This window comes from Citrus sinensis, chromosome 3, assembly GCF_022201045.2.
Source record: "Citrus sinensis cultivar Valencia sweet orange chromosome 3, DVS_A1.0, whole genome shotgun sequence".
NCBI classification, from domain to species: Eukaryota; Viridiplantae; Streptophyta; class Magnoliopsida; order Sapindales; family Rutaceae; genus Citrus; species Citrus sinensis.
Genome location: NC_068558.1, coordinates 42,869,682 through 42,883,085, shown reverse-complemented (window position 1 = coordinate 42,883,085; position 13,404 = coordinate 42,869,682). Strand labels below are relative to the sequence as shown.

At 30.8% G+C, this 13,404-nt stretch overlaps 2 protein-coding genes across 2 annotated transcripts; one reads left to right on the top strand and one right to left on the bottom strand.

Annotated features, from left to right (window-relative positions):
- Positions 1 to 2,955: 2,955 nt before the first annotated feature.
- Positions 2,956 to 3,599, top strand: LOC107177223 (ethylene-responsive transcription factor ERF098-like). Its single transcript, XM_052438686.1, has 2 exons — positions 2,956 to 3,225; positions 3,354 to 3,599. The coding sequence occupies exons 1-2, from the start codon at positions 2,971 to 2,973 to the stop codon at positions 3,474 to 3,476; spliced, it is 378 nt and encodes a 125-aa protein (XP_052294646.1). The 5' UTR covers positions 2,956 to 2,970; the 3' UTR covers positions 3,477 to 3,599.
- Positions 3,600 to 4,619: 1,020 nt separating this feature from the next.
- Positions 4,620 to 5,391, bottom strand: LOC102615041 (ethylene-responsive transcription factor ERF098-like). Its single transcript, XM_006480025.3, has one exon. The coding sequence runs from the start codon at positions 5,320 to 5,322 to the stop codon at positions 4,840 to 4,842; it is 483 nt and encodes a 160-aa protein (XP_006480088.2). The 5' UTR covers positions 5,323 to 5,391; the 3' UTR covers positions 4,620 to 4,839.
- Positions 5,392 to 13,404: the final 8,013 nt, after the last annotated feature.

Sequence of the window (13,404 nt, the reverse complement as noted above, 5' to 3'; positions counted from 1 at the left end):
AGTTATTGTGGACTAGAGTACAATGAATCCAAAACTTGAAGCTTTAAAACGGCTGTGTTTTGAGTAAGTGAATTCACTTACGAGCCACGTGCTACACGTGTGTTACTCCCTTCATTAAGCTTAAGGAAAAACGACAATGCCTTCAACCGTTTTGAGCAAGCTTAAGTGAAGCACGTGAGACCGCATGTGAGAAGGGAATCAAATCTGTTATGAAGTCGTTATACATGCGTCAAAAGTCTCTGCAATCTGGGCTTCAATATCAAGGGTATAAAGAGGCTGATCGTTGAAGCAAATGGCATGGGATTTTGAGAGCTTTCCAGAGAGATCTTAGAAAGAGAGGAAGCGTCTTGAATCATCAATTAAACTTTTTCTGTGGCTTCTCTCATGGATGTAGATTGTGCATTTATGCATAATCGAACCACGTTAAATCATATTCTTTGTGTGAGTGTGTTTTGCTTCTAGTTCAAGTTAATCTTCTGTTTTCAATCTCCATTAACATAAAGCTAAGGTGTGAATTGGCATTGAAGCTTCAGATTGGTGTTGGTTTATTTGCAACTTGAACAGATCTTGACAAAGGTTCTTGGACACTGGTTTATTGCTAATCAGAGAACAAAGCAATTAATCACTACAGTTATGTTGATATGATTTTTCACTTATATTACGGAAAATCTATTATATTTTTAATAATTTTATCAAAATTATTATTTAAAATTTATATTTACTATAAATTATTAACTTTTATTTTAGAGTTGTAGTTTTTTTTTCCACAGCAACGGTAACTTAAAATGTACGACACCTCAATCTCAAAAAAGACCTTAGACATTTATATCTAAACCAATTTAAACTTTAAAAAAATTCGACCGATTTAAAATTTCGATTAGAAAAATAAATGCTTCCTAAAAGGCAAAAGCAGGCAAAGAGAATTCTAAAATAATTATTTATCATTTAAAAAACAATCGATCGGATCTATCGCGTTAAGTACGTGATTATTTATTATTTCAAAACAAGCCATGTCGCGTGGCCCACACGACATAACACGCGAACGACGGCGAACCATTTGATTCCCACATAAAGAAACAATAATAAAATGAAATTAGAGATTAACGGTAGTTTACACTACAATCCTTGTTATTTAGTAACAAATCTTATAATTCTATAGTTTTCAAAATTTATCATATAAGCCATCCTTGACTAGGGATGACAAAAATCCCCATGGAGACAGGTACTTTCGGAGATTTTCTCTATTCGAGTAGGGTATGGGGATAATTTCATACGCAATTTCTTATTCAGGGAAGGGACAGGAAAATTGTTTTACTCAATTTCTTATTTGGGGAGGGGACGGGGATGAGGTGGAATCCCCATCCCCTACTCATTTCCCCAGTTTGATTTTTAATTTTATTTTAATTTTTTAAAATTACTAGTAAATAAATAATAAAATTTAAATTATAAAATTATAAGTATTGGTAAAAATAAAAAATATCAAACTATTTATAGTATTAAACTTTTGGGCCTAATTAACTAATTAAAGTCCTAAATTTTTATTTAGGACATTAAAAAGACCGAGTAGATTCTATTAGCCCAAAATTTTTTTAATTTTAATATTCTTTAAATATTTTAAACTTAAATCTATTTTTTATTTATTTTTAGATGTTATAATTGCCCACAGTGAATCACAATTTTAATATATAATCTAATATAATATAATATTTGCTCTTGATTTGCTCCGATTTAACTATTGTGTTGTAAAGGGAATAGTCCACATTTATAAAGTGCCCACGCCACGATTGAAAAAGTTAATTTTGAATCTAAATTCAATTTTATTTGTAACAATTTTACATTAGACTATTAATTTGTTCATGATAGTTTGTAAAAGAAGTTTGTATCCCTTGCATGCTGCGTTACTTACTAATTTAATGTATGTGACTTTTGTAATGGATATTAATGTAAGATATATTTCGAACTTTACTTTTATTTGAATTTTTTTATTTTAATATGATTAACTCAAAATCGAAAAATATATATATTAATTATTCAGAGATTAGGGACATTCGGGGATCTCCTGTTATTATTCGAGAAAGAGATGAGAATTCTCTCAAATAATTCTGACGGGGACAGAGAGGAGACGGGGACATACATAAAATATCAGGATGAATACAGAGAAATTGATCCATTCCCCTCCCTTCCCCATTGCCATCCCCATTCTTGACCTTGACCTTGAGGACCTTGAACGCGAACCCCTTTTATCACACGAGTCCTTTGACCCACACTTATTGCTTACACTTATTTGATTCCACACGACCCACATGACATAACGTGCAGACTATTAGATTTGATTGACGCATAAACAACAAATAATAAATTGGAACACAATCAAAACCAAAAAATAAAAAATAAAAGAGCCGAAACATAAACATGAAAACTGGCCCCCAGTATCATCATTCATGCTATCATAGGATTGCCAGCCCAAACTTTCTGTACTTCCTCTTCCACAATTTAACGAGCGAAAGTGACATTTTATCTTTTTCTTAGAACATATATATATATATATATATATATATATAAAGTTCCTCATAAAATTTTAATATCTCATTTCATAACTCGTATTGTAAGATAAATGTTGTAGTTTTACATACAATTTAGTTATCTGAGACTCCTACAAAATAAGTTAATTAATTTGTTTGTTAAAATATCATATTTACTTTTTTAAAGTGTATATATATACACACGACTGTTTAACCATCAAAGATAAAAAGGGGTATTAAAAATTTTGTTGAGAACCCAAATAATAAAAGTAGTTTCTTAACAAGAACTACAGTGTCAATCTTCCATTTAAAAATGAACGCAGCCAATAATTGGCCGTTGTAACTTAGTTGTCAATTTTCATTTATAAAATGAAAGCGCCCATTGTCCACCCCGTATAAAAATAGTGCGATAGGGCGTAGGGTGAATATCTCGTATATTGTGATCATTATGGAAAAAGTCGGAAGAAGGTCCAAAGAGAAAGAAGAGGAAGCAACAAGCGTTCGTTATAGAGGAGTAAGGAGGCGGCCATGGGGAAAATTTGCTGCAGAAATTCGTGACTCAACAAGGCATGGAGCTCCTCGATTGTGGCTTGGAACTTTCACCACAGCTGAAGAAGCGGCAAGAGCTTACGACCGAGCTGCCTTTGCAATGAGAGGTCCCACGGCCGTTCTTAACTTCCCTAATGAACATTTTTTATCTGGGGTCAGTGCTGCGATTCCTTACTTATTCTTCAACTTTTCTTATTTATTTATTTTTGGAAAGGAACTTATATTCTTCATCTTCATTTGTCTCCTTGTTCAAAGTCTTCATCTTCTGTCCTTATGTTTCAGAAAGTTGAAAGAGGTGGTGGTACTAATGAAGGCGAGAAAGAAGTTTTTGAAATTGAGTACTTGGATGACCAGTTGTTGGAGGATCTTCTTAATTTTGATGACGACAAGACCAAGAATGATTGAAAACATAATTTGGTTGCCATTGCATGAAATGGTCTGTGGAGAGCCCTTTAATTTTGTGCAATTTGGGTCAAGTATTCATCTGAACTGTGTTAGTCTTTTACTAATAAAATGCAGTTACGTATACATCCTTATTTAATAAAAACTAATCCACAACCTTTAAAAAGATTAACACAAAAATCATATTAACAATCTATCCAAACTTTTACCAAGTATGGTTTCTTTGTTTATTTACTTTATTAAATTTTGTTCCATCTGGTATATACCATGATGCGCACCATCACTTTTAAGCCAATACTTAATTGTGGATAAGAACTCTTAACTAACAAGAAAACGTTGAAGTGTGTTCATCAAGTAAAAGTTATTATATATTATTGTTTTAAAACTTATTTTCTTGAGTAAATGTTATATATTATTGTTTTAAAACTTATTTTCTTGAGTAAATGTACTGCCAAAGCCATGTTGCAACGATTAAGTTCAGAAAAACTAATACAGAATGAGCCTTGCTAATATTAGCCCCATAGCTATATAAACCTATAAAGGAAAATGTATATATGTTAATTACCAGTCCGTATGAAAATGAGTTTGGGAGCTAGTTTAATAATGTTGTAACTTTTAAAATAATTGTTGTTAGTTATGCTATAGAAATAATTAGGTATGGAGAGAATCAATTAAACATTTGATAAATTTTATTTTTAAAAATGTTATGAATTTTAAAAACAGTCATGTGTCTCCAAATATGTTTATTTTAAAAGTTTATTATGACTGAAATAAACATAATGTTGAATAACATTTATTTACAAATTTATAAATATGTTTATAAATATTTTTAATTGTTAATTGAAAACAAAATAAATGTTTTATATAATTAATTAATTTTTTATTTTGTCATCTCAATATAATTGGTAGTGATGATAATAATAATCTATTTAAAGTTCATATTTTTATTCCCTAATTAATAAAGATAATTTTGAATTTTTTAAAATATATATGAGGATATAAATGAAATTGTATTAAGCATAAAAGTGATGCTCAAAATCAGATTTTTAAAGTTACTCCTTGCTTTTCATTTTTATAAAAAATGAGTGGAACACATAAAGACCAAGTGTAGTTCCAAAGATTCATCACTACAATGCGACTCAAGAGTACATTTACAAAAAAAATAAAATATTCAGATAAATTATGTGCAAACTAATTAAGTCGATAAATTTTTTGTGGTGAAAATAACAAGTTTAGAGAAGAACATTGGATTTTCGTCACGCTAAATGAAAAAAAAAATACATATAGTCGGTCACATACAAATTAAAGAAACACACACAAATCCGTGATGTACCTTTACAGATGATCCATTGATCTCATTCTAGTTTTACTCTTTACCAGGCCAATACTGATTGTCCCTAGCTTCAAGAAGTTCTTCCAACAAATTATTGTCGAAATATTCAAACTCTATAACTTCAGCTTCTTTCCCACTTGAAGAAGAAAGTACTCCTCTGCCAGCAGAACCATTGCCACCAGCGGCGTCAGAAAATGAAGTTGGTGATGGAGAAACAAGATATGGCAAAGAGCTGCTGCCGCTGCTGCTTTGGCTACGATATTGGCCCTCATTTGGGAAATTAAGAATGGCTGAATGACCCCGGAAGGCAAAAGCAGCTCTGTCATAAGCCCGAGCAGCCTCTTCAGCCGTGCTAAAAGTCCCTAGCCACAAGCGTGTACCGTTCCTCGTTGGGTCACGTATTTCAGCTGCAAATTTACCCCACGCCCTCCGTCGGATTCCCCGATATCGAACCTCTGAAACTGAGACTGATCTTTGCTTCTCATTGTTCTTGCCTCCTCCTTGAGATGCTTTCATGTTTGTGCGCGAATGCCTAGCAGCCAATTTCTTCTAATGACTTGTAATTTGATTTCAAATTTGGTGATTCAAACACATATGTACGGTATATATATAGGTCCGTGCATGCATGTACATGAATAATAAATAAATTAAATAAACATGATTAATGCAAGCATGTACGTGAAATAAATTAAACATGATCATATTGGCGCGCGGGTCATTTATGACGGTTAGAATTTCTTCTAGCTAGCTTTGAAACTTCACGGAGACCAAACAAAAATTCAATTCTTTGGATAAATATTATTTTAATATCGTCGTGTATATTTTTTGGAACACTCGAGATGTCACATAACGTCATTTTATCCTCGTGCCAATATATGTGTTTACAGGTTTATATGATTTTTGTTTGGTTTATTAAAGAATCTTAAAGAGCTGTACGTGCTTGGCAAGCAAGAAAGCATAAGAAAGTTGAGAGAAAATTCTAAATAGAAGATTGTGGAAACTTCTCTTATTAACAAACCGAAAATGAATTTACATTACATCTATATAGCTAGCTAAACGATTCACATCAGTTTGTTATACACACTTGAGATTTGCTTCATATAAGCTTGAATTGTGTAACTAATTTGCCAGGTGCTCGGTGTACTGTTCCTCTGCAATCAGTCACATGATATCAAATGTGTTGTTCTGCTCTGCTTGTAACACCAGAATCACTAACAAGTTAGATCTTTTAGGTAATTCATGCATTTCTATTTACTTTCATGATGTGTTTACTAATCAGCAATCGGAATAGGTTTGCATTAAAATGGACTGAAATCGGAATGGGGAATGGAAATCACAATAATTATGTGTGACGTCTTCCTTCATTTAAGAAGGATATTGATAATAACTAACGAGCTTATTAGGGATGACTACCTTAAAATTAGAAAGAAGTATATTGAGTGAGCTTAAATCCGTACCAATATCTTGGATGAGTCATTACATTACTTAATAATTGGTTGCTCATCGTCTAAATTTCCCAAACATCTTGTGAAATATCTCAACATCTAAATTTTGCCAATCATCTTATGACAATGCAATGCATCCGACCCAAACATACCCAATTAACTTTAAACGAAGCGTAAACTATGTTGATTCACATGTATAATTCAGCCAAACCTCCATCCATCCAACGACCCAAACAAGAGGACTACGTATGGAGCAAACATCATCACACCGTCACAAATCACAATCGTTCATTTGTATCTCACCACATACATACTCGAGTTATCAAATTTAATATTATCATCAACGTACGTAGCGGATATAATCGAACACAAGTGTGATGACGTGGTGGTATGTTTCAAATTTTTATCATTGACTTCAACATCTTTACAGCCTTGTATAAAATGTTGATTGACTTCAATATCAACGCCACATAAGATTGACTTCAACATCTTTAATTCTTTATAGCCTTCAATAATTTTCTTTTCCCTTTAACTGGTGGGAGAAGGGGACAAGGTGTTTGTATTTACCATTCGGAGCTTTTTCCTCCCATATAACCTAATGCAATGAGTTCATGAGCTCCTAACACCTCTTTAAAATTTTTTATGAAATTTTATTGTTATATTTCTAGCGCTTAATTTTATTTTAAAAAAAACTATGAAGAAAGACAAAACAATAAAGAGTTAATCAAATTTTAAACATACTTTTTATAATAAAAAAAATTATTATTGCGTTTTTTTTTTTCATTGTCTCAAAATTATTTTGAATTGATTACAAAAAAAAAAAAATTTATATCATAAATTAAGATGTAAAGATGAGAGGGTTCATAATTTACAGGTGTAAGATTTTAATTTAGATAAATTAATAACTATCTTTTTAATGTAATTTCTAATAGGAATGGAACTATCATCACAAAGACGAGTTTTGGAAGGATTTTAAAAGGACGTAAAAAGTATTACACCAATGCAATCGGTTCAATAGAAGCCCATCCCAATTGATGCAATCGGTTCAATAGAAGCCCGGGCTATTTGGCAATGTCTTGCTATTCCTGCAATCCTATGTGAGCTTTCATCAATCTCTGTACTTCGTAGTTGCAATTCAACGACACCAAAGTTTACCACCATTAAATTTAACTTTGCCGTATTCAAAATAAACAAAGAAAAACTCCCTTTGCCTGCCTAATTCTTTTAGCTTTCTTGGTTGGAGTGCAACTTTTTGTACCGATGCTTTTTATTTATGGTTGGGCTAACGCTTCAATACATCCATGTGGAGTACTTGCTTTTTTTTTTTTAAAAAAAAAAAAATATATATATATATAACAACATAACTTAATGATATCTACGATCAGAAATTTATCAAGATTTTATTTAGCTAAATAATTGTGTTAATGGGGTTGGGATCATTCTCCACCCCATTTAAAATTTGACATTGTTTCTTACCTTATTTCTAAATAAATTTAGTAGGATGAAATGGAGAATCCTCACATAAAGACTAGTTTATCCATCCTAACTCATTTTTCATTGGCCTATTATATAAAAAAAAAATCATATATAATTTTAATGAACTAAAAAATTAAAATAACTCAAATAAGATCATCATTAACATATTGTAAAGTATTTAAATTATTAAAAATATATATAATATATTAGAAGAATATATCGAATCAAATAAAATATGAAATATTTGGATAATAATAATAAAAATACATATTTATATGTATATGAGGATGAAGAGTGGGATGAAGAGTACAAACCACTCCATTATGAATTTGATGATTATTTTTCCTACATTCCTCACTCCAGTCAACAAAATTCTTCAAAACTTACTCTATTTGGGGTGAGATTTCATGGAACTCCATAAAGTAACTTTAATGGTCAAAGATATACCGTAATGTTGTAAACACTCGGAATTAATCATTCTTTATTAAAGACCCACTCTACTATTAGTGCGAGATATGCTGTAAATGCTTTGCAAAATAAATATTTTATTTACTCTCAAAAAAATTTTATTCATTTTTCTTTTGTTCAAATTTGCTACCTAAAAGGATCATGGCCTTAAACCAGAAAGCTGCAGTATAATCGTTGCATGCCATAACACGGACACCGTTCGAAACCAGAGAAATTAAAAGTGTCGGGTTTCTTTCTTTCTTGGTCATTTTTGATTGCTCGATGCACTTAATTATGTCCAAAAGAGCCTTTGTCTATTTTATTGATATAAATATGTGCGTGTAACTCAGGGATGTGGAATCCACATTTCTTAATCAGTAAATAGTCATCCTTACTTAACTACAAATAAGATTAAAAAACAGCAACAGAAAAAGACAAAAAAAAAACAAAGATTATTAAGATGTACCTAAAGAATGAAACAAAATAATGATCTGTTTTGGCAAGTTCCCATATGACATCTGCATACACAAATGCATAAAATGAAAGCTCGAAATAATTAAACAAGACATTTTCAATTGTAACTGTGAGGGCGTTCATGCATTTGGCCGTAGCTTTATCATATTCATGACATTAGCCGGGGAGTGATGTTGGAAGGATTAAATGTCATTCTTTGATTGGTCGATGATGAGTTATTATTTACTATAGTCAAAACGTATATGATTAATAATTAATCTAATAATATGATTGTTTTGGGAGTATTTTTCATCTAACTTATTTCTTAAATCTTAATTAAATCTCTTATGATTTTCTAAGAAAAAAATGAGTGAAACTCTGTGTTCTTTGACTAAATTATGTTTTAGAACTCATCCAAATTCCCCTAATTATCATTTGGCAAATATCTTATCATTTTATCCTTGATGGTTATTTGATATTGATAATACGAATATCTTTATTCATTTAATTAATAATTTTTTTATCATAATTAATTAAAAATTAAATTAAAGAATCTAGAGGCTCCATAAAGAATAATAAATAAAATATGTACTTGGAACAACGAGGAAAGAGCCCAGGAAGGAAAATGAAAAATGAAAAGGCTGGATCTCACTAATCAATTTATATATTAATTTAATTACACTTTTTTATTTATTCTTTTTATATTTTAACTTTATGCGCTATCATATATGAATTGACCATTTTAATATAACAAATTGTTTTAAAGTCAAATATTCAAACAATGGTGAAATATTTGGCAGATTTTTAATTACAGATATTTGTATACACATTGAAAAAAAAAAAAAAAACCAAATTGTGCCAAAAACAAATGAATAAAGAGAGTTCAAGTCTGACACATTGTTTTTTTTTTTTTTTGGCTTTAGTGTGGAATTTTCATGTGTAGAAGTGTCCAAGGAATTTCACTGGAAATCTGGAATCAACTCTTCTTCTTTTTTTCCAACATCTTAAAGCGGTGTTCAAATATATAATTGATTTTCAAGGGGTTTTTAAAGGTGCAAAACAAATATGTTTAATGCAAATTGGGCAGCGTCACTTGAAATTATTCAAATATATGTACGTGTATGCATGCATTTACTCGCCCTAAAAGTTAAATGGCACGAGGAAGAAAGCAAAGGATTAAAAATATTATCTTATTTTTCAGCTAAATTCCCAGCAGCTTCGTGAGCCTAACTCTACACAAGTGTATGATTAATAAATAGTAATAGGCTCATAAAGATTAACACAAACACACCATCACGGTGTGGCACAACTCGTCTTCATCTTCAATTATTAAATAATCATACTCTCTTCTCAAAAAAAATAATAATAATAACAATTATAATCATACTCTAAGAATTGTAAGATTCAATTCCGCAGCGATTTTATTTTTTATTTTCTTTCTCTTAATTCTTGAATACAACAGTAAGAATAGAAATGGTCGTGATCGAGCAAAGATTCGAGAAGATTGTTTTAAAACGAAAAAAAAAAAAAACAAAATGAAGAAAAGACAATTGTTCAATTAAGGAATACGGGTTCATGCACCATGCCCAAATTAGTTGATATTCTATGGCCCCATTTTGTCCAATATTTAATTTGTCATTTACTCAAAAGCACTTGCAGCTTGCAAGTTGGCCAGCCACTAAAATTTCATTGGACTCTGAAAAAAAATAGAAGCAAAACAAATGCTTCAGCACTTTCCTCACCTAATTCACTTCCTGATTTTTATATATCAGGGTGCTTATCAATTTACCCTAATTAATTAGTTTTACTTGGGTTAAAAATTACTTAGGTTCTGTTCGGAATTGAGGATGACTAATTGTAATTTTTAAGTTATAACGTTAAAATGATCGGTAATTACTGACTGATGTAATTTGAAAGTTAAGTTGATTTAGTATTATATTAGTATGATTAAAAATCTATTATATCTTTATTAATTTTATCAAATAATAATTTAAAGATTATATTTACTACATATTATTAATTTTTATTTTATAATTACTTTTTTTTTTTTGCAACTATATAGCATCTCAATACTAAACAAGATTTAGAGAAGAAAAAATAATAATAATTTTTTTTTTATTTTTACGAGGAGAGACTAGATAAGTGATGATGATATATATAACACAAGAATATAAACTAATGGGATTTCTATTTTACTTTATTCTTATTATTCATTGTTATTTGCAACCAATTGGTAAATAAGTTATATTATTTTTATTCACAAGTTGTTCGGCTGATGGTGTTGAATTAGAAAGAGATCACTCAAGATCTTTGAATTCAAGAAGCCTACGAGATAGGTTACCTATGATTTTAGTGTAAGCATAAATTTTTAACAACTTTATATTATTTAATTCTAATGAAAAGCGATTGGTTCTGTAATCAATGCTATGTAGACTAAGTAACTGTCGATTCCGGCGAAGATAGTGGCGGCGCCGGGCGGCCGGCCAGCGGTGAGATTTTGATTTGGATATGGTTTGGTCTTGAGAGTGGACCCAGTCCTTTGTGGAGGCTTTGCTTACAATAAAACAATAAATAACAATGAACAGATGAAATGCAATGAAATTAGGAAAGAAGGAAGAGACCACGTTCAACGAATCTTTATCTTTAACATTTCATTTAAGATTGCGAAAGTGAGAGAATTTAGTTACATGAATGGGATGGTGTAAAAAGAAGTCAAATCTGCGATGAAACGGTCGATTCTTCGATTCGAATATTCTGAGTCCACGTCTGCGTACGTGTGGCGGTATGGGATTAGGAGAAACCCAATGTTGTTGTCACGTGACCACGCACTAAATTTTAGTGATTTGTGAAATTTGCAAAGGATAATCAAAAATCATTTTATAGTTTTAGTTAACTTCGCTCTCTGTTATAACTTCTACACATTTTCACTTTCTATATATGTATTTTTCTTGATGGGTAATGCAGATATGTCAAGATGCAACCTAAATTTGATAAGATATTGTCCGTTTAAGGCCCACACGATTTTATTTTTAGGACACTCATACACCCTAAAATACGTTTTTTTCAATTAAGAAGTGAATCATTCCTTATAAATTCAGTATCTCTCTCCTACTTTGTCGATGTAAGATTTATATAGGGTATTATAAAAAAAATATAATTATGTATAGTCATTTTTGTCAAAAAAAATAGTAAGGTTTTTTACTATAAAAAAACAAGAGAAATGAAAATTTTCTTTATGACTATAAATTGTGATCCCAAGTTTTGACCATTTCGTATGTTTGATTTTGAATAATATATGGAGAGAAATATAATTATGGAATTTTTTTATGGGTTCAAAATAAGTGTTTTTGGTTATGAAAGTAAAAGAGGTTGTGAAGTTGACTAATACTATAAATAGCTCCCAAATTCTGTCGGTGTTTGTTAACTTCATTGATGACTATTGTGTTACGTACAAATACTTTCACTAATTTTATAGTGTTATCATCAATGACGAAAGTGGATCTCGATATCATCAATTTTGGATATAAAAACACACATTTTTTTATAATTTTTATTGTTTACCACACTTATATAAATGTCTTGCCCAATTACATTTTTTTTTTTTATGTTAAATTGTTGCTAGGGTTGTCAATGGGACGGGATGGGATGATATTTAACAATCCCAATCCCATCCCGTATATGCAAATTGGATGAAAAAATATTTCAATCCCGTTCTTATATTTTTTTTAGGATAAAAATATGTCACAATCTCGTTCCAAAAGAGATGAGATCCCGCATCTCGTTCCAAAAGAGATGGGATCCTGCGGGATCTCATCCCAATTGGAAAAATTTTCATTCTTAATCGGTAATGAGACCAGATGAGTTTGTCAATCTCACTCCCGTCCCGCATATGTAATAGGGATAAAAAAAGGTCTCAATCCCGTCCCTAAATTTTTTTATGGGACAAAAATATATCCCAATCCCGTCTCAAATGAGATGGGATCCCGCAGGATCCCATCCCATCGGGAAAAATTACCATCCCTAATCGTTGCCTACCACATCGTCGTCCAATTATTGAATTATGAGAAAGTCTTAGATGAAATTATTCTAACAAATTTAATGACCCCAAATAAATTATGTACGTATTTTTAAATGAGTGTATAATTTAATAAAATTTCATCAACCTATTATATAAGACTTTGTCCAATTAATAAGACTTTATCTTAATTAGACGTGTGCTTATCACACATTTAAAACTTGACATTATAGTTGATGAAAACCATCTCATGATCTGAAATTTCTCTCCTTCATTAATTGAATTCGTATTTATGATTTAATATTGTACTAAGTAAAAATCCAAGTGGCAATTTATGGTTTTAATAAATAAAAATATAAATAAATAATAAATAAATAATATTAAATCTTAATAATACACAGTCATTAACGAATACACGATATTGAATATTTAAATTTTAACATTTCAGGAGAAATGGTAGAAAATCCTAATCCGATAAGTAATTCATCCCAGACTTCGAATTTCAATTATGAGAAAAAGTTGGTTGGTAGCTAGCATGGAAAAAACTCTTAAATAATTCACTTTTATCATTTAATTAACCCGGCAGCCTTCAGCCATCGTTCAATTTAGAAAGAGTATTCAAAGTTTCAACTTTCAAAGCTTCCACCAAACGATAAGACCAAAGATTCTGGAAGCCCCTGGAACTCTTTTAGAAAGAACAGAAGCTGATTAGGGCATGTATCTGGTCCATTAATTTCAGCATTGCCTTGGTTAACTTTTGAT

What these genes read in the sequence shown, in the direction of transcription:
- LOC107177223 (XM_052438686.1), top strand. Translation starts at nt 2,971, where the DNA reads ATGGAAAAAGTCGGAAGAAGGTCCAAAGAGAAAGAAGAGGAAGCAACA. An exon ending in ATGAACATTTTTTATCTGGG is followed by an intron (nt 3,226 to 3,353) that starts GTCAGTGCTGCG and finishes CTTATGTTTCAG; the next exon opens with AAAGTTGAAAGAGGTGGTGG.
- LOC102615041 (XM_006480025.3), bottom strand. Translation starts at nt 5,322, where the DNA reads ATGAAAGCATCTCAAGGAGGAGGCAAGAACAATGAGAAGCAAAGATCA.